Source organism: Botryllus schlosseri, chromosome 6 (assembly GCF_051294905.1).
Source record: "Botryllus schlosseri isolate E-star chromosome 6, Bs_hap1, whole genome shotgun sequence".
NCBI lineage: Eukaryota > Metazoa > Chordata > Ascidiacea > Stolidobranchia > Styelidae > Botryllus > Botryllus schlosseri.
Genome location: NC_137241.1, coordinates 17,115,112 through 17,141,939, shown reverse-complemented (window position 1 = coordinate 17,141,939; position 26,828 = coordinate 17,115,112). Strand labels below are relative to the sequence as shown.

At 41.3% G+C, this 26,828-nt stretch overlaps 1 protein-coding gene and 1 long non-coding RNA gene across 2 annotated transcripts in view; one reads left to right on the top strand and one right to left on the bottom strand.

Annotated features, from left to right (window-relative positions):
- The window catches only part of LOC145441282 (uncharacterized), a 237,075-nt gene that overhangs the window by 101,252 nt on the left and 108,995 nt on the right, over positions 1–26,828 (top strand). The window lies entirely within an intron of this gene.
- Positions 1,464–26,655, bottom strand: LOC145441272 (putative N-acetylated-alpha-linked acidic dipeptidase). Its single transcript, XM_080319093.1, has 16 exons — positions 26,563–26,655; positions 23,108–23,340; positions 18,023–18,201; positions 17,845–17,954; positions 17,662–17,782; positions 17,228–17,407; positions 16,969–17,155; positions 16,616–16,701; positions 12,397–12,599; positions 12,032–12,252; positions 3,265–3,355; positions 2,939–3,194; positions 2,783–2,864; positions 2,629–2,721; positions 2,464–2,575; positions 1,464–2,396 (listed from the first exon to the last, which is right to left on the bottom strand). Exons 2-16 carry the CDS (start codon positions 23,299–23,301, stop codon positions 2,274–2,276), a joined length of 2,238 nt encoding a protein of 745 aa, XP_080175219.1. The 5' UTR covers positions 23,302–23,340; positions 26,563–26,655; the 3' UTR covers positions 1,464–2,273.

The window sequence follows — 26,828 nt, the reverse complement described above, 5'->3', positions numbered from 1 at the left end:
TTCCCTCTAAGCTGCGCACGTGCGCAGTGCTGACACGGTCTCTGCGCACAGAAAATCTAAGTTGCGCACAACAACTCCGAAGTTATTACCTTTTTCTAGTCGTTACGCACTGTTGTCTAGTGGTCAGCGCAGTGAGTTGTTGAGCGTGCGCAGACTTATCAAAACTTGAAGTGAACATTGTGAGGTTTCTTGGAAACTGTAGGGCCCGTTACTAATAATTAGACATATTCGGGCGGGCGAACCCGTTGGTATGACTTTGTTGCATGATGTTATTTCGTGACACCCTGTCTGCAATATCAAAAAATATAGAATCGCTCAACGGGGATATCGCCCAACAGGAATATCCCTGTCGCCCAATCGTACTAAACTAAAAGACGCACACGATTTCAGATAGGTATTTCTTCACTGACATAAAATTTTTCCCTGCCAGATGGAATTCGTCTTCTGGGGTTCAGATTGCCAAGACAGGAACATTTGGTGTCAGTCATTTAGGCGCCCATGGACAATTAAACCTATATGTATTTTGAAGGCAATATGTAACGAAGTTTTCGGTGTTAATTTGCTCTGAATACTCATTAAGGATATGTCCTATCACCACATCATCTACTGCGAAGCCATTTTTCTCCAGCGCCCCCCATACCGCCCCCCTGAGCCAAGCGCCCCCATATCGCCCCCTGAGCGTTTCCGCCCCCTTCAAAATCGCCAGCGCCCCCTGGGGGGCGCTGGGGGCAAGGTTAAGAACCACTGCTTTATAGTCTAGGGGTCTGCAACGAAATTCTTGTACAAAGTCCAACACTTAATTGGCCGAAAGGGGTTTTAGTGCACTATAGTTGAAATCTAAACGAGGGAAAAGAATAGTCTTTTTAATGAGCCGGATGGCGCTCAAAAAGGTCGAAAAGCACTGCCCAAGACGATTAACTTCCCCGTATTGCCAATTGCAGAGATGAATTCGGGATGTGTACACACGCAATTCAAACGCAAAGTATTTCCGATAGTATAAGTCCCAACCCCAAAAGACCGATCGCAATTCGACCTCTTACCCATTGCTTTTTTACTACCGTCTTTAAAATGTGGGGGACGCCAGACCTAGGCAATTTTTGAAAAGGGGCACTGGAGGAAAAAAGGATAAGAGCCACTGATATAGATAAATATACTTTGATCTGACATCTGACATTCAATGGAAATTCAGGGCTGCGTGGATTATGGACTGAAATAGCACAAGATATGGTGTCTGTGGCGACGGTAATTTTAGTACACTTTCCTCTGCTTGACAGAATGAGACTGTCAAAACCTAACGATTTACAGTATAATTTTTAGACCTATACGCCACGCGTTTCCATCTCTGATGTAGACCATGATTAAAGTGGGGTTAGAGGACCAAGATACATTGAGTATGATAATGTAGCGCAGATACGAATGAGTTCGAGAAACTTGCAACTAACATATCTACGCAAATAGCCCAATCGATGTTCAATGCTGCATTTGTCGCCAGCAAAAAAGTCCCTATATTCAATAAACTTGTTATCATCGGAATGAAATAGCTTAACCAAGCCAAGTATTCGTCATCAACTAATCGGCATAACGCATCCGAACGACATTCGTATCTCGTCAAAATGATCTGCACTGAGCCTTCCATCGATATGTCACTCAATAAATAGAATAAGCAGAAGTGTCACAAATTGTGATCGGCGGGCAGCATTCTTGCGGTGATGGACGTCTTCAAGTCATACTATCGCCTTCCTGCCTTTACTTGGTGGCTCAATATTGCGACGTATTGGACGCTAACAATTACAACCAACGCTGAGCGTTCGAAGGTTCATAAATTCTGCCATTGACAAACATCTGTTGGATAATCCAGCCTGTGCAAGAAATTATCGAGACGATAAATTTCGCATCATCGGGAGGGGCCGCTCACACTTTCATCTGCGTGCCTTGGAGTCGACATTTATCAGAATACATCAGCCCAAGCTTTGTCAACAAAAGGAGTTCGTGTACCATCTTATGATAGTACATTTAACGCACTCTTATTCGAGATCTCATTTCATGCTGGTGACGTCACATTTCGAGATACGATTGTTGATATAAAATGTTCTTTCCAATTCTCTGCTAGTTGCTGACGATTGCCCCTGTTGAAAATATTCGGGTTCATTTCAATACGAATATACTATTTAAATCAATGAAAGGACTACACCTAGATTGCTGTCGGATAACGAGTCATGTCTAATCATTGCCCCCACTACTACTAACGTCCACAATATCAAATTGAAAATATTCTAAGAGTCTTCAAAATGATATCCGGAATGTTTGTTCGAATAACCAGATATCGGCACGATATCTTCGAGAGTAGACGCAGCCGATCCGAGATGATAAAGAAGAATGGAGTATTGTCGACGAACCTGCAATAATCGCTATGTCTTAAGAAACTACCAAGACTAGATTAGATTAAACGCAAACTTAACATACTTCCTCCCAGCGTGGATCGGTAGCATCACCGATTTCAAACATAGAGTCCACTAGACCCGGAAATGCCGCTCCCCCATACGTGTTGTGCAAACTCGGTGCGTATACCACATGACTGAAAAGCCCCTCACATTAGGCAACAGGTAATTGAAACATTATACTTCTCACCTATATTGGTTTCTGCCTTCAATTCCATTTTTATCGATAAACGCCCTTTCGAATAGCATAAGCTGGTCGTTGGCAGAACGTAACGCCAGAGCACTAAATTTGATTACGAATATACGTTAGTTAAGCACACGAATCTCATCTACTTCTAGAATACTTTTTCATATCCACTTCGGCCAGCCTGTTGTGGAATGCGACTGCAGATGCCGTTAAGTTATCCACCGCCATGACCAGGTCATCTGTAGAGTTAGAGGCGCGGTTACTACAGCGAATCAGACCAGTGACAACTTGAAAGACAGCACGATCCACAAACCCGTATTTATTGAGCCGTTCGTCCTCATCGCGTCACCGTACTGTGACAGCATCACTTCCATGTCTGCTTTGATTCTGGCAACATATTCTTGGATGTCAAACGGCAACAACGGTTCATCAGCCAGATTTCTGGTCATTTCAGCAACTATTCTCGCCGCAGCTTGATGGTATTTGAAGCCGGGGTCTACCACATTGTTAACCAGATCGAATGTCTCGTACACGGAGTGATATACTGGATAACTCGCAATACCGAGTGCCTGAAAATGGTACGAACTTAGTAATTTCAACAGTGCATTTTATAGAAAATTAGCTCAACAAGTATGGTACCGGATCTCTTTCGTAAGATACATCCAAACACGTGATACCAGTCAACTGAAGAAACATGGTGTAATCACTTCCCGAACCAAGTGTACTCATGCTGAAAGGAAGATACGAAAATAACATTGGTCACTCAGCACTTCTTGGTATTGGGCTTCGTGGCTGACACAGTGTTCCAGCATTGCGCCGATGCATAAAAGTTTAGTGCGGTACATGGCCGCAACATTGTTACATTTTTGTAATCGTTACATCATCATTTCTCACTAGAATAAATTTGTTTGCTCTTGATTGCCATACCATGACTACTCAGGACCATGACTGAAATGTTTGGCTGGTTTTGGAATTAATAATTCCGACCATTGAATACCCTACGAACTCAGCAAACACCTGCGAATAACTTTTTTGCGATATCGCATTTTCAATTGCTGAAACAAGGGCCTTTTATGAAAATGATTCATACGAATCATATTTATCCTAAGCGCGATATACTGGCAGTGACTGCAGATACAGACACTTTACCAGGGTTGTAATGACTCGAGTCCGACTCGAATCACAATTTTTTGGTGAATCGACTTGACTCGAGTCATTTTTCCATTGCGTAAATTGGCTCGACTCGAGTCAATTTGTGAATTGACTCGACTTGTATCCAGGGCATGGTATGGTATGGTATGGAACGAGGATTTTCCATACTCCATACTTGCCTTACTCTCTCCATACCATACTTGCAATTTTCCATACCATACCAACATTGTTCCATACCCTACTTGATACATATTCCATACTTTCAGATACTTCAATATCATAAGTATAGTACCTTTTCTAGCACCTGTATTATTGATATTTCGGATGTCATTATTGTTTAAACTAGCCATGATGCGAATCTAATTCCTGGTATTAGTTTTACAGAGTCTATTTTGGTGAGGTTTAGTACACGGTGGTGCCGTGTACGTATACTCTACAGCTTCCGCGAGCAAAATGAGATAGTCAGCAAATTGTTATCTAGGGCCAACAGACAGTTTCCCGTCTTACAATTATAATATGGCCCGCGTCCCCAGTCTGCCGAGATTCCCCACTATGATTGCCTAAATGTCACATTTTAGTGACTGTATGTTATTATATACGTGTGCGCACTGCACAGCGTGCAAGGGTGGAGCTTACGCGTAAGTTCGTCGAAGCGAGAAGACTTGCACTATCGGCATTTACGATGTACTCAACCCTAATGAATTGATATCTTGGTAAATTTTGGGTACCGGGCTTATCAAACGCTTTGAAATCTTAGGGATTGTGAGTTAGTTGATCAGAGAGAAGCCGACATGGCGGCACCTATAACAATACTGTTCTCAAATCCACATTGTCTTCGTCACTATCGGCGAGAAATGGCTCTGAAGTGACATTGCTGTCGTTAAAATACATTCATTAAATACGATTTATTCCTTGTATATATGGGCGAATAATGTATCGATTCAGTAATCCGGCCCGCCCATGCTCCATAACAATATCATCGCATTTCCGGTATATTGACATGAGGCACATGTAAGTTTGAAGTAAATATTCGCAAAATCATTTATAATATAGACCAGTGGTTCCCAACCTTTTTGTCTTCATTCCCCACTTCAAATTTATTCCGAGCCTTCATTCCCCACCAGGACCGTAAACGCGCTAGGCGCGAAATATTTAGATAATTAATGTTTGATTCGGTCAATATGATCGGGTTTGGCCTATAATTTGCAATCAATTTTTATCCCCTCTCTGCTCACGTAATCAGACTTACCGGTAGAGCTGAGTGAGGTGTCTTGGAAAAGGTACGACCCCTAAATATGAATTGAACATCTTCGGGCAGACCCGTTGCCCTGCTATGTCAAAAGATATGGAAATCGACAAAAGTAAACGGCACGCACGATTTCAAATTTGTATTGCTTTACTGGCAATTAATTTTTCCCTGCGGGATGGCATTTGTCCTGTGGGGTTCAGATCGCCAGGACAGGAACATTCGGAGCCAGCCATTTAGCCGCCTATGGACAATTAAACATATATGTATATTGTATATATGTAGAAGTTTTCAATTAAATAGTATATTCATATTGAAATGAACCCGAATATTTTCGGCTGACACTCGTCAAGGGTAATCGTCAGCAACTAGTAGAGAATTGGAAAGAACATTGTATATCAACAATCGTATCACAAAATATGACGTCACCAGCATGAAATTTCGAATGAGAGAGCGTTCAATGTACTATTTTTAGGTGATACACAAACTCCTTTTGTTGACAGAGTTTTGGTTGGTGTATTGTATGGTGACGTCATATTTTGTGATACGATTGTTGATATACAATGTTCTTTCCAATTCTCTACTAGTTGCTGACGATTACCCCTGACGAGTGTCAGCCGAAAATATTCGGGTTCATTTCAATATGAATATACTATTTAATTGTATATTGAAGTTCTGTACCTCCAAGAAGCTCTTCAAATAGAAGTTTTCGGTCACCAAAAGGGCATTCCTTCTCGGCCTAGGTCTACTCGCTGCTGATCGTTCTGGCACACACGCATGTTATATTAGGCTTACCATACGTCCTCTTTTAAGAGGATTTGTCCTCTTTTTTGGCTTTTTTGAAAGTGTCCTCGGAGGACGCCCTTTTGTCCTCTTTTTTGAGATTTTGTCCTCTTTTTTGAAATTTTAGGTCAGATTTAGAGCAAATTGCGAGTGAAATGCCGCAAATTAGCACAGCTCCGGCGGGTATTTCGGAGTGAAAAACGGTGATTTTAGGTCTGAGCGAAAAGATGACCTTTTTTTTTTTTTTGTCATCCACCTGGCAATGTGGAGAGAAAAACGGTATTTTGAGCTCTGAGCGGGAAAGATGACCTTTTTTTTTTAGTCAACCGATCACAAAGTGGGAAAAATTAACCGGTTTTTGAGAATTCTAGTCCGGTTTTGCAAGTTGCAAATTTCTGAAAAAGTGTCCTCTTTCTAGATTTCCAAAATATGGTATGGTATGTTATATGGCCTATAACTTCATATGTCTTGGTGCGTCGTGGCACAGTAATCGCCGACGCCGAAGTCTCCATTTCTATAAATTCTACGTATTTTCGTGGGGGATGAGTACCCAATAACGTAAAACGTATTGTCAACGGATACCAGTAACGCTCAAAATTTCGCGAAAGCGTTATTTCACGTCAAACTAGTCGTGCTGGATGCGTTTGTGACGCCATCATTGGCCACCCAGAGTTCAAAATGAGGTTTTGTGAACAACACGCAATATAATGTTCGATACATACATCCCAGAGCAGCTACCTGGTAACGGTAATTGCGTATGTGTCTACGTCAGTGGTTCCCAACCTTTTTCCACCCACGTACCATTTCGAGGTTTTATGCAGTGCTCGCGTACCACCTACATCCACCATTTATGACGTCATAATCACGTATTTGACCTATGCGAGGTGTAATAACAAATTTTATTAAACTAGGCATTATCAGCAAGGGTTGATGATGAGATGCATGGAATTATTTTTTCACCACCAGTCACAAGAAGAACAACAACATAATGAAATAAAAACAAACAACATAAGTTCATTTGTTTAATGCAGTGGTGGCCAACCTTTTTGCTATTAACAGCCGCATTTCGAGTAGTCATGTAGCCTACGGCCGCATTCCAGGACATAGTTCGTAATGAACAAACTGGATGACAAATACCCATTTTAAACTGTCCATGTCCATTTTCGGTGAGCTCCAGACTAACCTCTTTATTCATATCGGCATACATACCGAAATTGCGGTGGTCCTGTTATGAATGGATATTTTGGTTTCGTAATGGTGCGCGAGGCGCGAATATTTTTCAGATTCACGAATGAATTTTGTCATTAGTATTCGTAGTTTCACAAATTACTATGAAATATTTATTCTTTCTCAGCCAATGTGATCAGATTCTCCGGTAAAGTTGATGGACGGTGTGTTTTCGAAAATTTAGGGCATTAGTTATATAAAAGTGATTATGTGTCTTCGGGTGGACCAAATGTAATAAGTCACTTTGTTGAATACTGCTATGTCCTGACCTCCCATCAGGATTGGGGGTACATTGGAAAGATATTAAAATCGGCCAAACGCACCATAGAAACGAATTTCTTTGAGAAGGACACGATTCCAAGTTGGTATTTTTATCTGGGGCGCATCATTTTTCGTTGCTGTTCACATCTGTACTATGGTGCTCAGGATGCAAAGGACGCTACTACATCAATATCGAAAAAATGAAGTCACGTGGAATCGCGCACAGCGCGAAGAAAATTTCAAAGTTAATCAAAATCTGCTAAAAATTTGGGAGTCAATTCGTAAATTCAATTTTCATGTCGACGACCGACAACACATACAAATTGAAATACGTGTCCACGGCCGCACAAATTTCCTTCTACTGCCGCAAGTTGGCAACGCCTGGTTTAATGCTATGGTTGCATTTGTTTATTTGCCACTAGCTGGTCGATGCGTGGCATACGTTTGCTCACAGCGCATCGAAAGTCATGCATGAGCGCAACAAGTCGGTTTCGTTTCTTCGACGTACCTTACTACGACGATGACGGCGGCTTCAGAAAACTCAAAATCCACCCCAACTGAACTAATAACTCCCTTCGGTCGAAAAAAACAGAATCGACTCGCGTATCCCCTGGAAGACCATCGCGTACCACTAGTGGTAGTGGTACGCGTACCACAGGTTGGGAACCACTGGTCTACGTGAATATGAATACTGTCCTGTGAGTAATTTTGAAAAAATGCGTCTATTCCCCACCAGAAACCATTGAATTCCCCACCAGTGGGGAATTCCCAACCGTTTGGGAACCACCGATATAGACGAACCCATAACATATCCCAGCTGCAGGCGATCAATACTGCAGCGATATGCGTGATTATTAGTACACTATTTGGTCGGGGTTAGCGTGGCGGAGAATTTCAATCTATATCTATCCCACTCCCTGATCTATAATCCTAATGCGAGAACGTTTGAAATATGACCAATAAGATATCTCGGTTCGTAAATAGTGTAAATGTGCGGACAATGTTTCAGATGAAATATAATTATCAATCACATTGAGCAATTAGTAGGTTGCATCATGATTGTTTGTAAGCTGTCGTCACTCGAGGAATGAGGTAGTTGGAGTAGCCTGCATTACCAATTATTGGTCACATGATAGACTATGCTCGGAGACGTCGTGTCTAGACTCAGTAGAAAATCGGATCAACATTACTGTTGTCGTTATTACATCACAAAATCATCATTCCAAGTGCTCTTATAAAACCGTTGCACAAGCGTGTATTTGTTCCTACACAGTGTTCAATAGTTCACGTTCACACATAACAAACGCGATCGTATTCCGTGAACAGCGAACAACGTACGCTTCGCTTCATGAAGCTTGCACAGATCACGATAAAATGTATAAAATACCAAAGTATGGAAGTATGGAAATGTCGTTCCATACCATAGATTAAAATCTTCCATTCCATACCATACTTGCAGTGTTCCATATTCCATACCAAAATATCGATCCATACCATACCATACTTCCACACCATACCATACCATACCATGCCCTGCTTGTATCCGAGTTATTGTGCATGACTCGAACCAAGTCATATGACTCGAGACTAGGACAGGCAAGACTGATATTTCATTGTAACTTCGAAGAATTCGAAGTCACCACATTATTGGTATTTCGTCTATCAGTCCTGATCAGTGGTTCCCAACCTTTTTCGGTGGCAGGGCCAAATTTAGAATTTCAGAGTACGGCCGGGGCCGCACGAATACCAAGGCAATGTAAGGAACCCAAAATAGTCACCAAAATATGAAAAATGGCGTTGTTCCGATCATTCGCTTGACGCCATTGGCCATTGTGTTGCCGCGCTCCCGTTGTTCAGAACAATCAACCTTTGCTGGCTATTTCGGAGTAGTTTTATTGCCGATCCGTATTTTTGGAATCAGTGCGACACTTGCTTTCGATGAACACCGACATATCAAATTATTCGGACGCTTGGGTCGCGAGCTATAGGACTACCAATTATGCTGCTTTTTGCCGGCTAAGCAGTACGCATCTCGGCGTATTCAATCGCGAGTCACTTGTCGCACATCCATCCGTAAATTAGTTATCAATACCCAGGGTCGTAACAGCACTTCGTCAGCCCCCCCCCAAAAAAAAACGTTTCTCTTTGGCCCCCATAGGGTGATAAACAGAACTTCGATGCCCCCAGACCCCCTCAGGCTAGATGGCTGTTTACCGCTATTTATCATCTAGATCGGGTGTCCGTTATAGGCAGCTTCTATCGACTAATCGCGCGAAGCGCGAAAAATTTCTATAATTCATGATTGAATCGGTCAATATAATCGGGAATTACATATATATTGGTATCAATTTTTATCCTCTCTCTGCTCACGTAATCAGATTGACCGGTTGAGCCGAGTGAGTTGTGGTTGATAAGGTAGGACCACTCAATATTAATTAAACATCTTCGGGCGTATACCCGTTGGCAGGAACGAAACAGCACTTCGTCAGGCCCCCCAAAACACATAGGGTGATAAACCGACCCCCGTGCCGTTGTTCGCTTCTGCCACGAAATCAGGATCCCCGTTTAGTGAGCCAGCGTGGAGCGCGAAAATTTTCGATAATTCAAAATAAAAGATAGGTCAATAAGATCGGGAATTGCATATATATTGCTATCAATTACTTGTCCTCTCTGCTCACGTAATCAGATTTACCGGTAGAGCTGAGTGAGGTGTCTTGGAAACTGTAAGGCCCGTAAATAATAATGAAGCATATTCGAACGGGTGGACCCGTTGGTACGACTTCGTTACATGATGTTATTTGTTATTTCGTGACCTCCAGTCTGCTCTATCAAGGAATATAGAATCGCCCAAACATACTAAACTAAAAGATGCACACGATTTCAAATTGGTAGTTCTTCACTGGCATATAATTCTTCCCTGCGGGATGGTAGCCTATTTGTCTCGTGACGTTCGGATTGCCAAGACAGGAACATTCGGCGCCAGTCATTTAGGCGTCTATGGTCAATTAAACCTATATGTATTTTGGATTTTGAACATACATAACTAAGTTTTCGGTCAGCGTGAGGGCAGTCCTTTTCGGCCAAGGTTTTCTCGCTGCCGATCGTTCTGGCACGCTTCTTGGAGTCGCATGTTAGCCTACATATGGCCTAAAACTTTATGTCTTCGCGCGTCGTGGCGCGGTATTGGCCAACGCCGATATGCCCACTTCTATAAATCTTGCGTATTTTATCTTGGTCGAAGAGTACCCAATAATTAAGGTACTTGGAAACTTGAAATCGCGCGCAGTGCGAAAAAACTTTGATAAAGTTGCATAAAATTTCATAAAATACTCTATAATTTATGTTAATTCACTAAATAATTTTGGGGCCCCTTCGAGTTCGCTCCCTCCAATTGGGGGGCTTGGGGTGCGGCAGTATACGGTCCTGTCAATACCTATATCTATACCTATATCTATAGGTACTGCCCGTTTAACTGGAAAGTTAAGGCAAATTGCATTGAAACAGCAGTGACGTAATATTAGCAGTCTACTCACAACTTTCCTGCAATCCTAATGGAAAACTCCAGACTCCAAGCCAAGCAATGAGTATTTTATAAATATAATTTTTTTTCATAAATCGATTTCTCAATATTTTTATGGGGGCCGCAAGAAGGCTAGCTGCGGGCCGCATGCGGCCCTCAGGGCCGCGGTTGGGAATCACTGGTCCTGATACTTGGAAAATAGGGCCAGGAACTGTTAGGACTGGGGAACATTACGATATCATAAATGCGAGCCATTCTTCATCACTCGAGCAGAGTTGAAAAAATGGGTTTAACAGGATTGAAATCGAAACTGAATATGGAACATAATGACTTGGAATTGGACTCGAGTCAAAACACTATGACTCGAATTCGACCCTTTTCTCACTGACTCGGACTCGGACTCGAATCTGTGGGAAATTGAGAATGACTGGAGTGACTGAATGACTGGGATGACTCGAGTCAAAACTATAAAAGTGAGGTTGACTTGTGACTCGTAACCTTGCGACTTGGTTACAACCCTGCAATTTAGTAACATCAGCGTGTACTCGCTGGTTACATATCTATTATAATTGGGCGAGCCAAACCTTCGCCAGAGGTGTTGTTGTCGGCGGCGGCATCATGGACCTTGCATTGTGATGCAACAAGCGATGGTTGGTGGTTCACGGGAAAGTGATGCGATGATCAATGATCATAAATCGCATAACAATTGTTTATAAGGTCCAACGTTCTTGCATTTAATCATAAATCAAAATGAGAAAGTGCCGGGCATTTGCGAAGACACTTGGTGCGACAACTGATAGAACCACCAGTTTGTGAACAATAATTCATAAAATTTGACAACACGTGCATTGCAGCGACCACAGTACGATCGGACAGGATTGGACACTCATAGCGGTAATTGCGTACTACGGCGTCCTAGATTCTGGAGCTCTGCATAATGAGTCTTATGCAAAGCACCGATGGGCATTGCTGTGATCTGGAAAAACTAAAATGACTTGGAAATTGTACTAAGCTCTATGTGGGAAGTGTTGGCAAATTTTGAAATCTTTCCGTGGTGACCGGGTGACTGAATCTGAATCCAAGGACATCGAACTACAACAATCGCTTTATTTTTATCACACATATCTAGAAATTTGATAACACGCGTTTCACTATTTTTAGAATATATTTATGATGAAGTCTACCAATAGCTTGTGAACTGCAATTATTACCCTCACCTTGGTTCCTTGTTTCCACTAACGTGATACCAAGTATCGTATGAATTGGTTCTTCCAGCGTTCACTTCATCATCATCGGGGTTAGGAACGAGCTTGGCGGCCTCAAACACCATCTTCTTCAAACTACTAGAACCCGCTACATCCATTGTGTACCTCCCAGTGACAACAGTGTCGGCGTTAATGTAAGCCACTGTTCGTTGTCCAAGTACTTTCTGGAACTCCTGAATCAGTGATGTTAACTTGAACAATAGCAGATAAACAGTTCAACGAATACTAAATCATTAACGGTGGTGCTCGGGGTCATTTCCCCACCTCCTCCAACATTATAATCTATATATGCTAAATGTGAAATTTATCCAGCCCACCTCCACCCATTCGGCGGACCCGATCAATGCGTATTCCTCTGCCCCCCAAGCGCAAAACATGATCGTTCTTCTTGGTCTCCATCCCCCCTTTACGGCTTCTCCTAGCGTTCTCGCCACTTCTAAAATTGCCGCCGTTCCTGACGAAGGGTCCATAGCGCCAAAAACCCACGCATCCCGGTGGTTACCAACGATGACATATCGGTCTAGGGTTATGGAAATGTGGTTATTTTGCGAACTGGAGAGGAGCATTGAAAGGTTGAAGTCGAATAAACTCTAGCTTTTAAAATATTTGTCGTGTACATTGGGGCTGTAGTGTAGAGTGTAGAGTTCGAATTTCGTTAACGATTTTTTTGATGGAGGGGCCTGAGAAACACATACGGGCGGGAGTCGGAGTTCATTAAAATGCCCCGACTGCGACATTGCATTGAGCTTGTAATTTTCTGTGTAGATTTACATGAATGTTAGAGTCAGAGTTGGATTCAAAGTCGGCTTGTTTAATGTTTCCGGAGTCGGAGTCAGAGTCGTAGTTGGTGTATTGAAAATATTTGTATTCTTGGTCGGAGTTGGTGTCGGTGCTAAAGTGAATCGAATCCACAACCCTTTTACACACAAACGTGAACTTAGTACGTCACATTCTAAATGTTCAACTCCATCCATCCGCAATCCGTGTGTAAACAATAAACATGCATTCAAGAGAAACCGAACTTCGTGGTAGTTTATTTTAATGTTCAGAACACATTGCGCTATGATTGCGAAATCAGAGCAGGGGCATATCTTTGTTTTTTTCACCTCCATTACTGGCACACTCATCATCTCCATAGTGAATTAGCCTGCTAGTGCAGCGCGTGCCCGTCTCACACGATTTATTTGAGGTTATGATAGCATGTTAGCATCGTGGAAATGTACCGGACCCGCTGTTGCCGTACCATGAAATTATGATTCGAAATTAATTTATAATATATCTTATTCGAAAAGAGATATATGTGACAACGTGATAAGGAGTCGAGGTTATTTTTCAGACATTTCACCAAACATTTCTGCAAAGTTCCCAGTTAAGAAAAAGTTGCGAAGGGAAACTTACAAATTATCAAAGATCACATACCGAAGACAGCTTATCACTATCCAACATATTCCTACCGTCGTCCGCACAGTTGCATTATAGAAATTAAACATAGAACGGCAACGACCGATTTTTCAGCTTCGTTCCGCTTCGCCGAGGCTGGAGTGGAGAATTGTTTTGCGTAAGCGACTGTATTATCTCTGCCGATCCAAAAGCTATCTTCCCGAGCGCAGAAATTATTGAATCTGGTCTTGATCAAAAGCTACTGTTGCACTGATTCCGAAAATATACATTAAAATAATGATCAGGCACTGATCCCCCTAGAATCCGTCCTCCAAGTCTGAAATATCGGCATTGTTCGAACAATTGGAGAGTCGCAACGGGTCATTGTTATGGCCATTGTGTTGCGGTTACCCGATTGTTCTGAACAATGCCGATATTTCAGACTTGGAGGACCGATTCTAGGTGGATCAGTGCCTGATCATTATTTTAATTTATATTTTGGGAATCGGTGCAACAGTAGCTTTCGGTCAAGACCAAATACAGTAATTTCTCAATTCTCCACTCCAGCCTCGGCGAAGCGGAACGAAGATGCAAAATCGGTCGTTGCCGTTCCATGTTTAATTTCTATCAGTGTTGGGATCAAGTCACTACCTTCGAGTCACGAGTCATTTCGAGTCATTGCATATTTTGACTCGAGTCAAGTCAAGTCAATCGATTTTCGAAGGTGACTCGAGTCAAGTCAAGTCAGTCGATTTTTGGAGGTGACTCGAGTCAAGTCGAGTCAAGTCAAGTCAAGTCACGAGTCAAGTCACAATTCAAGTCAAATTGCCATTTTGGTGTATGAGGCGTGATTACGTCATTGTATTTTGCTAGCTGTCTGAAATACAGATTGAGTGGTCATTGATTTTGGACCGATGAACGAATATAGAGGTAAATATACACGCAAGTAAGGCGCTGTATCGCTCGCATATAAGCAGAACTAATAAACTACGTTAAGTAATTGCATAGCCTCAGTTTATAGTTACCAGCAAAAATAGAGATAAGATGCAATACATTACCCTTTTGCAAATTGATATGATACAATTCGAGCCTGTGTCAATGGTTGAGAACTATACAAACTATTTTCGAATTCAATTTCAATAAAACAAGAGGTTTGGTTAAGTTAAGAACACAGAACATAAATAGACCTTTTGCTGTTAGATTACTTTACTATACTATAATTTACGACAACGTAGGCTGTAAGCTTCGATCACTTGGTTTGCGAATAATGTATTTGTGAGAGAACAATGGAGGCTCAGTAAAATGCACGATCATTGAATGATTGGTCGCTCTCACTGGTTACACCTGCCTTGCGCGAACAATCCGAACATATGCTAGATCAGTGGTCGGGAACCTTTTTTGTCCGAAGAGCCATATTGGCCCTATTTTTCCATCCCAACTCCGAAAGAGCCATACATTCCAATCAACTGTTACGTCACAATTGAAAATTCGTGACGTCATGGTAGCACTAATTCGAACTCCCAACATGGGATTCCTCGTGTGCGCCACATTTTTTCTGTAAAAACTGATATTTATTGTTTGTGGCGAGATAGCGCAGTGGTATAATCCGCGGCTGCAACACCAATGGGTTGCTGGTTCGAGTCCGACCGAGGTCGACTTCTGAATTCCTATGCCTAAGTGTTGGAGGTTTATCTAGGCTCCTCCTCGCCACCTCATCCGCGTAAGCGGTGTCTTACAAAAAGCCTAGAAGTGGGCCGTGCTATAAGTCGGCAGTTACGGAATAAAAATTAATAATATCGGCCTGGTGTAAATGACCATAGTAGTCGACACACACCATGAATACTTCAAAACCAAACCAAACCATATTTATTGTTCGAAAATAAAGCTCGAAAAGAGAGGTAAGACGAAGATGGGCCAAGCCTCACCAATGATAACGCAATTCATCGTAAGTAGCTTAGAATTTATTTTAACTGATCTGATGTTAATGTGACTGTCACACTGATCCGAAAATCTAATTACTCATCGACTTCTCAATTCTCAAAGTATTCGGCGGTAACATATCGTTGCGCTACACGCATATATTTTATCGTGGAACATGGATAGCTATGGCTTTGTTTGTAATTCGAGTTTGTAATTGTTAATGTCACATCCACAACAGTTCAGTTCGCGCCGTAGATCAGGAAGACAATGTGAATTTGAAAATAGCGTTTTGAAATGAGCGTCGCCATGTGTGCTATGTTCTTTGATTCAACGTATCGCACAATTCAAGATTTCGATTCGGATACATCGCCAGGAGGTAGTCACCAGTCATTTCGATGGCGTGGGTTCGAGCCCGTCGCTGCCATCACGCCAGGATACAGAGCCTGTACTCTCTGTTGCACGACGAAACGATGTCGACACACGATAAACGTTTAGCACTGAAAAGACATCCTAACAGCACGAGTAGTCGTTGTATAAGGCAACTAAATAAACGGCGCAATCAGAGAACTAATCAATAGCCTTTCAATTAACAGGAGCCGAGATTCGGCTCCAGTATAACACAAACAATACTGGCGCAAAGAATTCACGAGTGATATTGGCCGCCGATGGGACGGTAACTTAAATTTGATTATTTTGAAGAGAGGGGGTCCGAGCCCCTGAACCGGAAGAAGGCATTGTCTTTACTTCTCAAAGACATGTTAATAGTAATACTGCCACGAGAATAATTATTTTGGCCGTGATGAAAATTTACCAACAAGTCGCTGCAATATTGATCAATTCAGTGTAAAAATAAATATTTGGCAAAGAGCCATATCTTATACCCAAAAGAGCCATATCTTATACCCAAAAGAGCCATATATGGCTCGCGAGCCATAGGTTCCCGACCACTGTGCTAGATACAGTGATTTTTATCGACACCGATTACTTGATGACTTGAAATTGACTCGTGAATTTTGCTCCGAGTCACGAGTCAAACCACATTTCTGATACGCCGAGTCAAGTCAAGTCAAGTCATTTTAGCAAAGTGACTCGAGTCAAGTCAAGTCATACGAAAAAGTGACTCGAGTCTGACTCGAGTCAAGTCATGACTCGAGTCATCCCAACACTGATTTCTATAGTTGCATACAGCATTGGGATGCCTTTGCGATAAATATATCAATGAGACATATGGTTCACCTGGTTCATCGAATCCTCTGATATACCCGATAACGTTGTGAGTAATTTTTCTTTCGTTTCGCGTTGTGACGTGCATTCTCATTTTGCTTCATGGAAAAAGAGAGTACCGTTATTTGCTAAAGTTGGCAAATAAATGACCCGAGCATGATTACAACGCCCATAGTTCAAAGTGTGTGAGGCATTTCAAATATGCTCCTTCGACATGTTCTGGGATCCTGTTTTAATCGCAGGAATTGCTTAGTTGAACGTGACTGATTTTATTTTGTAAATGCTCGGTGCTATATCGAAAGAGATTGTACGTAACGTAGGTATACTATAAGTCAAATCTGCTTTCCTACAATGTAGACATATACCTATTAGCATTAGCTCCATCAAATCCAGGACCGTATCTGTACGTGATATTTAATCCACCCTTCCAAGCTTCTTCGACTTTGTCGCCGGCCATTTTCGATAAATATTTTACTGCGTCGTCATATCCAATAGGAGTTACAGGAATATTTGGCAATGGAGCGGCGTCTTCATCCAATCTCCAAGCGCTATCTGGCGAGCAATAACAAGTAGGCCTATAGGTGCCATGTTGAAAGTTATTACTATATATGCTGCAAAACTAACCGATCGAAGGATAGTGTAGAGTCAAAGGGTCCCCGTTTCGCTTAAATAATGTACCGCGTTGAGCTCCTGTTCCCGGTAAAAACCAGTCATCCGGATATACTCCCTTTCCCGGAACGGTGTAGTCCTTCGGATCCGAGTACATAATCAGACCGGCGCATTTGTATTGTTCAGCATGCAGGGCTTGGCAAAAATAAATATATACTTTTATTAAGTATATATTCAGGTTCATGTGCATCAATGCAGTAAGCATTCAACAACATCTCGTCTTTGTGGATGAGTGGGTGGTAAAATGGGGTGATGCAGGTGTCCTTGCATGTAATCTTATTCCAATCTCCACTAAAATATAGGCATATTTTCTGAATCAGCGGGCCATTCTTCGCTAATGTGACCGAATTCACGAACACTCGAATGCAAGCGATATCGTTCCATTTTACCTTTGTCTCCCCTAAAGATCTGTCCGTATCTTGCTATGCAAATTTTCCCGGTCAAATTAATCTTTTTGTCTATCGCGATGAAGTCTTCGATGGTACCGTAATTGACGTACACCAAATCTCCCTAAACGAAAACCACCAAATTCAAGAATGCCCGAACAGGACTTCTGGAAAACTAATACCGACCTCCGGATCCCCACTCTTCGAATACGCATTGAATGGGTTAACAATACCAGGCTTATTCTGAGATTCATCAAGAATCGCTTCCTTAGCTTGACTTTTATCAACAAGAGTGTCTGAAGAATTGAAGGTTTTATAAATTATATGGGTCATGGCAATAAATGAAACCACTATACAGTCGTACCATCTGCAAGCTTCACGGCGACGAAATTCGAATCGTCATCATCTGGATACGAGAGAAGAACGTCGTAAGGATGAATTTCCGTAGTCAACCCGGCAGCGCGATAACTCTCGGCTATGAAATTGACCAGTTCTACTTCGTCCTGTCTCCGACCCGCGATATGGGGACTCTCTGTCAATTTTCTGTACATGAAGTAAATACATAAGACTAGCAGTCAATTGACGAATTTTGTGGGAAGACGAACTCTCTACTGCATCATATCATGTCATCATTCATATCGACCAAAATCATTATTCTCGTGGTAGCTGAGACAAGTTAACAAAAATTGATAACAATTGCTCATTTATCAGTAGAATATAAGTTTTAGGCAAATACTACGATACCATCAAGTTATTTAAGGGTCTACACCAGACAAATCTAATCCGTTGAGCTCGATACGAAGTTTGTGTAATCACAAAAAATAAGTTTCTGTCGTGCGGCCAACCGATATCTCTCGCGAATTCGCCTTGCTCTTGGATTGCACGACACATGCGTTAATTGAGGATAGGGAAAAGCGGGCATGGCGACGCCTGTATGACAACGCAGTTTTCAAATCCACATTCTGTTCCTTATCATCGGCGTGAAATGAGCTCCCTGCGAGTCAAGTGACATTCCCAATTGCAAATTCGAATTACAGACATATCAATCCACATTCCCGATCATTAGGTACTATACCGTTAAAATGTAGGCTTGTAGGGCACAACGTTATGTTACGGCTAAAGAATTTAAGAATTGAGCAGTAAAGTCAGTCAAGATGCCAATAGATAACAATATTCTCCGCCGCTGAAGTTTTAGTACCCCGGTTGGGGGATCGATTGAACGGTGTGTGACTGCCAATAGAACAATTGCGAAGCAGCTTTCCATTGATACCCGGTTTATCGAATATAGCGCTTGGCAGGCCGGTCAAAAATGGCCGTAAAGTTTCCTTTGGTCAAATGGAAAATATGTCGTAACCCAAATGCAGTGAGTCGTTCAATCTCGCTGTGTCTACACCAGAGGTCTCAAACTCAAATGTGCTCGCGGGCCAGTTTTCCAGTTTTAACGACGCTGCGGGCCGCAGCATTTATAGTGGTTTTCCATGTCTTTCCAACCAAGTAGGCCTTATTTGGCTCATTGAAAGTGAGCCGATCCAGCAAACTGACAGTAAACACACATCGTCAAAATGTATCAATTGAGGCCTGGCGCGAAAAGAATCATCACATTTATAACTATTTGAATAGAATTATTGTTGTACATGATATCAAGATACAGACACCATATGGGCGGACAAATGTATGATGCCATCATAAAAGCTATCGGGTTATAATTTTGCAGCTACTATGAATATTTTGAATTTAACTGATTGATATTAGAGACTGATCTGATATCACAACATTTCTAAGTTGAGCATTGTAATTCCAATCCAGGATTCGGGTGTACTTTTGATAAGTAGGCTATTAACCTCATGGTCAAATATCTTCAAATATAGAAGCAGAAAATATAATATAAATATATTATGGAATGTGTCCTAGTGATTGAAATGTCGGAGCGCCGAACGGCCCATTGTCGTTACATCGTTGTAGCGTACCACCACGGTACTCGGTACCTTTAAGTGGCCTTAATTAACAGATTGCCAATGGTTGCCATAACTACTTGCTTAGTTAGCGAAATACCAAGCTGCGACCTTTTGATCTATTACTATTCCCCTGATGGTTTGTTGATTCCATGGTTCTAACAAATTCCGAGTCACTCCGAGTCCACTTGAGTCATTTTCATTTTACCTTCGAGTTAACCTGAGTCTGAGTAGGCTAACTCTAAGAAAGGTCGCGTCCAAGTCTAACTAACAAATTTCGGCCACGAAACGTCTAAGGATCAGATTTCGTCAGCATGAATTGGAAATGTGGCGAGATCGTGAATCTTCCACTGCATGGTAGCATTTACAATTGATGTGATAGTGAAGTTTGATGGCTCTCGGAGAAATTTAAGAGGGAATTTTCACTTTATAACCTGAAAAGATATATGTGACACTTATATACTGTCAAATTAATAAAAATCTAAAATGTCGCCGCGGGCCGCACAAAATGCTCCGGCGGGCCGCATGCGGCCCGCGGGCCGCGTGTTTGAGACCTCTGGTCTACACCATATAAGACACTATGGTGATATCACTATTTTTGTAAATCGTACCGCGTACCCAACGGGTGAATATATTTCCTGTGTGTGGATCTGTTAAGACTAAATGTGTATAATTCATGCTATATACAGGCTATACTGGTTAGTTTGTGTACTGGATTCATCGCGGATATTAGGAAAATATCACCAGATGCAATATTGATTTGTAATGCGATTATCACCACAGTATGTGAGTTGAGAGCATTGCTATTGCTGAAAGACCTCGATACCACACATAGCTATAGCTGGAGTGCAATGATATGTCGTTAAAATCATTTAGCTTTACTCCCAATACTGAGGCGTTCTGAAAAAAATTGATACTGCCAAAAATATTTTCACGCTTTTTGAGACCACATCATATTTGTATTGCAATTTGCTAAATACGCCGCAAGTATGACATTGCTGTCAAGGGTTCTTCACTATGGTGAGGGAAAAAGAGCTTTTTGAGATGGGACATAGAGCTAATTTGAAAATCGCGAGGTTGGTGAAGTGTTTAGTTCTGTTTGTTGCAGCTTTTTAATACAGCTAACAAAATACTCATATTGCAGAATCCATTCCAGTTTAAGCCTATCGCTCATTAACAAATGCGGATAACAAAATCCGAATTACAGAAATAAAGTTTGTCGCTGTGACGTGATCATGTCATGGACATAGCTCGTGTAAGTCGTATGACAACCCGCAATTAACACTGGCACAAATTCGCTTATAAAATACCAAAAATCAAGAGAATAATATAGAAATACTCCCTGAGTTATAGATTCATATTCGACAATCATATGCCATACCAAAGTTCAATTAATTACGTAGTTAATTGAACTATGGTCAGGTCATGCTTCTAGCACTGGCTATCAACCTTTTAGTCTTCGCAGACCCCTTTTGGACGGTCACGGACCCCTGCGTTCCCCACAAGTTTTTGTTCACAATTAACTCAATATCATGCAAACGACATCGGTCTAGCTGTCTTGTGCAAATATTAACTGTAGGATTGTGATCTTACCATGAAGTTACTATGGATTGGTGGATATGTAGTCACCTCTTTTGACCTTAGAATCTTCAACTTTGCATTTTTCCATAAACCCCAATAGGTTTGTGTCACTAGGTTATTGGCAATTTGGTACTTAAAATGAGTTTGCACAGTGGGATAATTCATAATTGACGATGTGAGTCCTGAAGGTTTAGCAACTATGAAGCGAGACTGTCTCATACTTTCCCTAATTTGTAAAAATTAAAAATTGGGTTATCAATCATTTCATAAATTTGGAGGTTTCGCGGCCCCCCGATTGAGAACCACTGATCTAGACTGATTACTTGTCCCTATTACGTTTAAATATGGCTACCTATTATACAGCTTTTACGGCTTTTACAGCAAATTACAGCTTTGTCGAAGTCGTGAAAGAGGCAATAATGCAGTATGCGTCGACGGGAATGCAACGTTACCATTGCCAATATACGGCAATGGAATAACTTCTCCGAATGTTATCGAATACGTTGCTCTACCTCCACATTATATACAATTAGTTTAGTTTTATATCAATCATCATTTGGTCTCTCATGCATCCCTCCTGAACAATTAAGTAGGTTGACTGATTTATACTTCCTTCAACATATTTCCTCTTCTTTAAGAATAATTATAATATTTTTTGTAAATGTACTGGTTTATACTTTTGTAGTTGGCATATAGTTTAGTGTCCCGGGAGTTCCTACTAAAATACTCCGAATGCGAAATGTTACGCAGGACATTCATCAACGACGGCTTGTCGCATCGCGGGCGATTGTTCGGCATCTCTAGCAAGTTGGCCTTTGTCATTTATATACGCAACTGAAATATAGCAGATCACAGCGTGTGCTGGATAAATTCGTTCACGCCATATGTGTTGGTAAACATCACTAATTATGAGCTAACAATCTTAAGTGGAAAGTTGAAGATGAGTGCAATCATGAATTGACAGAACATTGTTTTTTTTTTCTCTGGCGTGGAAGTGTGATGAAGTAAGATTTGCATTGAATGTGATGACATTTGATGACTACAGCTTAACACTTCACTTTGAAATCAAACCTTCTAATCACTGGCATAATTTATTTATTAAATTATGAGCTCCTTAATGACGCAACATAATTGAAAATATTTCATGCATCAGTAAATGATGTCGAGCAATAAAACGGTTCATCTATGTACAGAACAAGGTGAATGAAGAAAGTTCAGATCAGACAATAATATTCTAAATCACAACAAGCCATTCGAGGAAGTGGAATCAAAGATAAGTCAAATGTACCATCAGCAAAAATATAATGACGAGATCTCTACTCACAGATTCAAATCTCCCTTCTGTGTTCGGTATCGGCATAACCCAAAACAACTATGATCCCTATTTGGTTAATGAGAATTACAAACTTATATAATCTCATTATTACATCAGATGCCGCGGCTTATATACAAATTATCCTTGAAATCAATCGTTTTGTAAATCTTTCGTAATATAATCTACATTACTTAGGTCTCTTAAATGGAATTAAAGCTGTTGCTGGTGCATGTGGGTTTAGTGGTGCTTATCTACTATGGTATTGTGCACCAGACCAGATCGAACTTGACTATCCGCTAAACTAGATTGAATTGTAGCTGTGTTTTGACGGTTTCAAGTATTTTGGTATATTGACTTATATTCCGGATTCTGAATATGGCCTGTTAGCTGAAAATACCCCTGTAATAGATGGTACACATCTATCAGATAAGATATATGGAATCGGGAAATAGCAATTGAGAAAAATGAGGCTGGAATGTTTTCTTCCCTGCGATTTCCTATCTGTTTTCTTGGCAATTCAGGGGTGATTCCTTGATAGTACCATATTTAGTAAACCTTATGTAAGAAGTAGCCTACTCTACGTACTCTTTCTCTTTCTCACCTGAGGTTTTCACCAATCCTTACATTAGATATAGCATCGGATATCAATTTACTGATATCTGGGTCTGCTTTAGGAGGATCAGGTTCAGGATACGACTCCCCGCGGCCATAATACCCAGCTATTACTCCTATAGTCAGTGCCACAGCCGCGGCACCGATCGCAAGTAGCAAAGCTTTTCTCTCGGTAAATCCCATGTTGACTTTAGCGATTTAATCTCATCTGTTTACTCCGTCCTGAAATTTCGACATGGATTATTATTATATTTTAACTCGTATAGGTCAGATTTATTGCCGACTTTCTAATCTCTCATGTCATACGAACAGTGGCTGCATATATTCAGTATAAGATCAGCATAGAAAATGCTGCAAAGGCGGGAAATATGTCATCTTTTCACTGTCAGAATTGCCGTCCTCAACTCTCAAGTAGATATACGGTAACCATATATGACGAAATTGTACCAAGCAGGGGATACAGCCTCGGTGAATTAGAAGTAATGAATGCGCACTGTTTACATATAATTGACGAATGGCGCGTATCCAACGTTCGAGTTGGGGTAAGGTATGTAATCCGAAGTTGTTGCGGTTGTTGTTGCTGTTTATTTAACAAAAATTTCTGGTGCTTGTCGCCGGACGACCTTTTGCGCCACGATCAATGAGAATGCCCAGATGTATGAGGCGAAAAGAGGTAACAATAAACAACCTATGTAATTTCTGGTCATGCGTTCATGGGCCTGGCAGGGGTGCTAAACCTGCGGCCTGAAGATGAAATTTGTGCGGCTCGTGAATAAGTACCAATTTTGAATGGTGTGCGGCCGGCAAAATTACTTTCTAATTTAGCTTGGTCTGGAGCGGTTGAGTTAAGCTCTAGAGCAGTGGTCGGGAACCTTTTTCGTCCGAAGAGCCATATTGGCCCAATTTTTTCCATTTTAACTCCCAAAGAGCCATACACGTCGATCAACTGTTACGTCACAATTGAAAATTTGTGACGTCATGGTAGCACAAGGGATTCGTCGTGTGCGCCTCATTTTCTCTGTCAAAAAATCGTACTAATCATGCTGGTAACCGTATTCAAGCATGCGAAATTTGAGTTAAGAGAACGTAGCTTATTGCGACAACCCATGATCACATCCGTAAATGGAGCCAAACATGATCACTACAGCCGTATATACCCAATGTAAGGTGTGATACATCAGTGACATGGGGTCGAGGGAGGCAAGCGAGGCAGTTCGTCACCTGTCGCTAAGATGAGTGAACGAAAATTGTGAAAATTTCAATTACTATTGGTATTTTCTATCGATGTTAATGAATGACTGAATTTTGAACATTTTCCTCCCAAAATTAGGCGATTTGCATATTTATTATTCGAAAATATAGCCCGATGCGATAGGTAAGGCACAGACGGGCGAAACTTCGCCATTGATACCGCAATTCATCGTAAATAGCTTAGAATTTATAATAACTGATGTGAACTGAATGTAACTGTTGCACTGATTCCGAAAATCTAAATACTGATCGACTTCTCAATTCTGAAAGTATTTGGCGAGAACATAACGTTGCGCTCTACATGCCTATATTTTATCGCTGGTGTCACAAAGCGACATACCAATCAAGAACGTGGATAGCTATGGCGTTGTTTGTAATTGCGAATGTCACTTCCACGGCAGTTCATTTCGCGCCACAGATCAGGAAAACGGAGCGTATGTATATTTGATAACTACGTTGTCATTTATGGGCATCACCATGTCTGCTATTCTCTTTGATCAATCAACGTATCGTGCAATCCAAGATTTCGAGTCGGGTACATCGAATTCGCGCGTGATATTCGTCGCCGGCGCGACAGTAACTTCAATTTTGGGATTTTGAAAAGGGCTGTCCGAGCCCCTAACCCTGAAGACGGCATTGTCTTTACCTCTCAAAGACATGTTTATACGCTCACGAGAATAATTATTGTGGTCGTGGTGAGATTTTACTAACAAGTTGCTGCAATATTGATCAATTCAGTAACAAAAAATATTTATTTGGCAAAGAGCCGTATCTTATACCCAAAAGAGCTATATATGGCTCGCGAGCCATAGGTTCCCGACCGCTGCTCTAGAGGGTTATGATTGCGTAAGCTATTCGTATGTCGACTTCACACTTGCTTTGACGAAATATATTAGATGACTTGAATTCATTTAACGATTTGCCTGCCGGCAAACCGAGTTATATTAACGAGTAGCCTCGCAATCGCCAGCATCAATTCTTAATCCAATGGTGATCATTAGGGATGGTGTGAACGTGAGGTTCACGTTCGCGTTCTGTGTGTGAACCTCGGAAATTTTGAGGTTCGCGTTCACAACAGAACCTTGGTAGGTTCTGCACTGTGAACCTTTTTGATAAATTGTAATTTGCACTTCATTATAAGATCTTTGGTTCAAATTTATTGCATTTCAACTGCGGGTCACTCTATGCATGGCGCTGGCAGCATAAAAAAATCAACACTAAACGAGCATGCACCTTGACAACCTTAAAAGTTTTACTTGCTTTTTTGTTACAAAAAATTTCTCGAAATATCCAGCTTTCCGTTTGTGAATATTTAGTGACTCTCTGCTATGAGCTTGAACCGCAATCATACAACATCACGAGCGATATACGTAGTCAGCGAATGATGCTTATTCAACCAATCAATGACATTGATATCGTTTTCCTATGTAAAAAATCGAGCGGGCGTACGGGGTCAATCTTGACTTCATATCTTTACTGTATCATTAAAACCAAATCCGTGCGATTAAGGTGCTGGCTACTGCTATATAACTTGTTGTTTATGGTATCGGTAGCGAGTATAGAAACCCGTTTTACACTCTGCTCAATATCAATGTAGCAATACTCAGACTCCGGACGCATTGTCCGGTCTGTCAAAGACCGTTAAGGCGTAAGCTTATATTCCCTGGTAAGTCCTCGTCGAAATTGTTGGCAAAGCGTCGGAACGTATTGATTTTATGAGATTATTATATCCTTTGATAACCGCGGTTGATACATTTAGCGGCGTTTAAAACGCCAATATGTACTTCAGCAATGTGACATTATGTGGCCCGAGTCTTCGCTAGGTATCGTGTACATTAGTATAGGCTATCACTTCATTGAAAGATAGGGTTGGAATTAGTAACATGACGTCACGAGGTTCACGTTCGTGTTCACACAGAACCTTTCTAAAAGGTTCGCGTTCACACGAACCCGAACCTTTCAGAGGTTCACACCATCCCTAGTGATCATTGTAACTATACGAGTTCGAAAGCTACAATTAATTGCAAAACGATCGTTTACAATTGAACCTTTACTTCACGTTAAAGTCCACGCGAACTGTCACGAACCTTTCCCGTTGTATTGATTTTCGTTATTTCGATAAACAAATACAGGGGTTGTCTACTCTCGATGCACATTGTGCAGTGCAGAGTGTATATATCAAAAGTAGGTTACCTCAACTCAGACGATACACTATCTGTACAATGTCTTCACGTTACACAGGGAATATCGACCTATACCTAACGACAGAAAAATATATTTCCTTATTTCCTGGCAGTACTCATAAATGTATAACGAATGCTAGTAAGATTAAATAACACATCTGAATTCTATCATGTCCACGTTTCCTCCCCATTCCGCTGGATCGAATCCGAGAGATCAGTGACGTCTCAAACATACTTTGAAACTGACACGAATTGGTATGCAGCTCCAATATAAGG

Excerpts from the sequence above, each read along its gene's own strand:
- LOC145441272 (XM_080319093.1), bottom strand. The coding sequence starts at position 23,301 with ATGGGATTTACCGAGAGAAAAGCTTTGCTACTTGCGATCGGTGCCGCG. Across the intron at positions 18,202-23,107 it reads AGGATTGGTGAAAACCTCAG|AAAATTGACAGAGAGTCCCC; the intron begins GTGAGAAAGAGA and ends CTTCATGTACAG. Across the intron at positions 2,576-2,628 it reads GAAGGCAGAAACCAATATAG|TCATGTGGTATACGCACCGA; the intron begins GTGAGAAGTATA and ends GGGGCTTTTCAG.